Source organism: Chiloscyllium plagiosum, chromosome 29 (genome assembly GCF_004010195.1).
Source record: "Chiloscyllium plagiosum isolate BGI_BamShark_2017 chromosome 29, ASM401019v2, whole genome shotgun sequence".
Classification (NCBI taxonomy): Eukaryota; Metazoa; Chordata; class Chondrichthyes; order Orectolobiformes; family Hemiscylliidae; genus Chiloscyllium; species Chiloscyllium plagiosum.
The window spans coordinates 4,788,506-4,790,262 of NC_057738.1; the positions used below are offsets into that span (position 1 = coordinate 4,788,506).

Consider the following 1,757-nt stretch of genomic DNA (forward strand, 5'->3'; position numbering starts at 1 on the left):
TTTTGTTCTGTTGTGTTGTGTTTAAAGTTGATCAGCTTCACTTGCCTAATTCCAGTGAACGAAAGGTTGACTGGGAGCTCACTGACATTATTATAACAGAGTTAATAATGGGAATTGAAGTGAACTATACACAGCCACTTTCATTATTTATGCCCTAGGAATGTCTTTCAAAACTAACTCAATCTCTGTGACATATCAAAAAGAAACTATATGATGTTTAAAAAGTTAAAACTGGCACACAGTGTTTCTAGAGGGCTCTAGATGAGATATTGTCTCATTTATTAGTAAGTGCAAGCCTGCTCCTGTAATATTACTAAACATGAAGGAAATACACATTACTGAAGTGAACCATTATGTTTTAGATATTTAATTTTTCATTCCACATTCGCAGACAGTTTTTTGAGCAGTACTGTATCGTTAAATTAATTCAAATAAATTATTGTTTCATAAAAATTGTATACTCATGAGCAGTGTATGCAAAACTCAGTTTTGTTGTCTATGAGGCAATAGTGCCCCAATTTTAATAGTTTAAAATAATTTGGTTAAAATAGTTACTGATTTTTCATCTTGAGCTGTTACTTCCAGCAAAGAATTGTTTCACAGCTATGGAACTTTTTTTACAATGCAGAAAAGAAAGTGCAAACCGAGCTGCAGGTTCAGATTCTAGAGGCAATGGGTCCAACCTTTTTCTTAAATAAGAGCTTCAAACCAGGGAAACAGCAAAATATTATGGTACTATCTAAAAGTGAAGATTTATGTTGAACTGCATCAAAGCTTTTAAATGAGACATCTCTGCAGGAGTGGAACTCTTCAGATTTTTTTCATCGTAAAAGCCGAAGCTAAGAAAACATTTGGTTAAACTGTTGTGTTACTCGGATGAATGTTGTTCTCCGGCTCAGTTCCTTCAGTTTAGCAGCTCCCACATAGGTGCAGGTGGAACGTATTCCCCCTAAAATATCGAGGATTGTATTCTCCACATCTCCTCTGTACGGAACTTCCACTGTTCTGCCTTCTGAAGCTCTGAATGGAAAAGAAAGATAAGAGGTAATCTACATTGTTAGATGAGAGCCTGCAGGTGAACAAGAGAGGATAAAGTGATTGGACCCATTCCTTGTTCCATCTGCTGAATAATATAATTGCCTAGATTGATATCTTGAACTACTAATGATGCTAATTTCTGAGATAGGAAATAGAATCAAACAGAACAATCACTGAGGAGAATTACAGAAAATGTTATAGGGAAGGAGTGTTCAGCAAAGGCTATTATAATTTCCAGAACAAATCATAAGACTGAATACAGAAAGCGTCAGGAATCTGTCTCCAGGCAGAGTAGTTAGATTCATAGAGATGTATAGCATGGAAATAGACCCTTCGGTCCAAACCGTCCATGCCGACCAGATATCCCAACCCAATCTAGTCCCACCTGCCAGCACGGGCAGGTGGGACTAGGGCGGCACGGTGGCATAATGGTTAGCACTGCTGCCTCACAGCGCCAGAGACCTGGGTTCAATTCTCGCCTCAGGCGACTGACTGTGTGGAGTTTGCACGTTCTCCCCGTGGGTTTCCTCCGGGTGCTCCGGTTTCCTCCCACAGTCCAAAGATGTGCAGGTGAGGTGAATTGGCCATGCTAAATTGCCCATAGGGGTAAATGTAGGGGAATGGGTCTGGGTGGGTTACGCTTCGGCGGGTCGGTGTGGACTTGTTGGGCCGAAGGGCCTGTTTCCACACTGTAAGTAATCTAATCTAATCTAATCACC

At 40.2% G+C, this 1,757-nt stretch overlaps 1 protein-coding gene across 1 annotated transcript in view; it reads right to left on the reverse strand.

The window, feature by feature from the left end:
- Positions 1-339: 339 nt before the first annotated feature.
- The window catches only part of LOC122564340 (GMP reductase 1), a 112,030-nt gene continuing 110,612 nt past the window's right edge, over positions 340-1,757 (reverse strand). Inside the window, exon 9 of the mRNA XM_043719073.1 lies at positions 340-1,020. Within this exon, the coding sequence (XP_043575008.1) occupies positions 840-1,020 (181 nt within the window). The 3' untranslated portion in view covers positions 340-839. The remainder of the gene's footprint in view (positions 1,021-1,757) is intronic.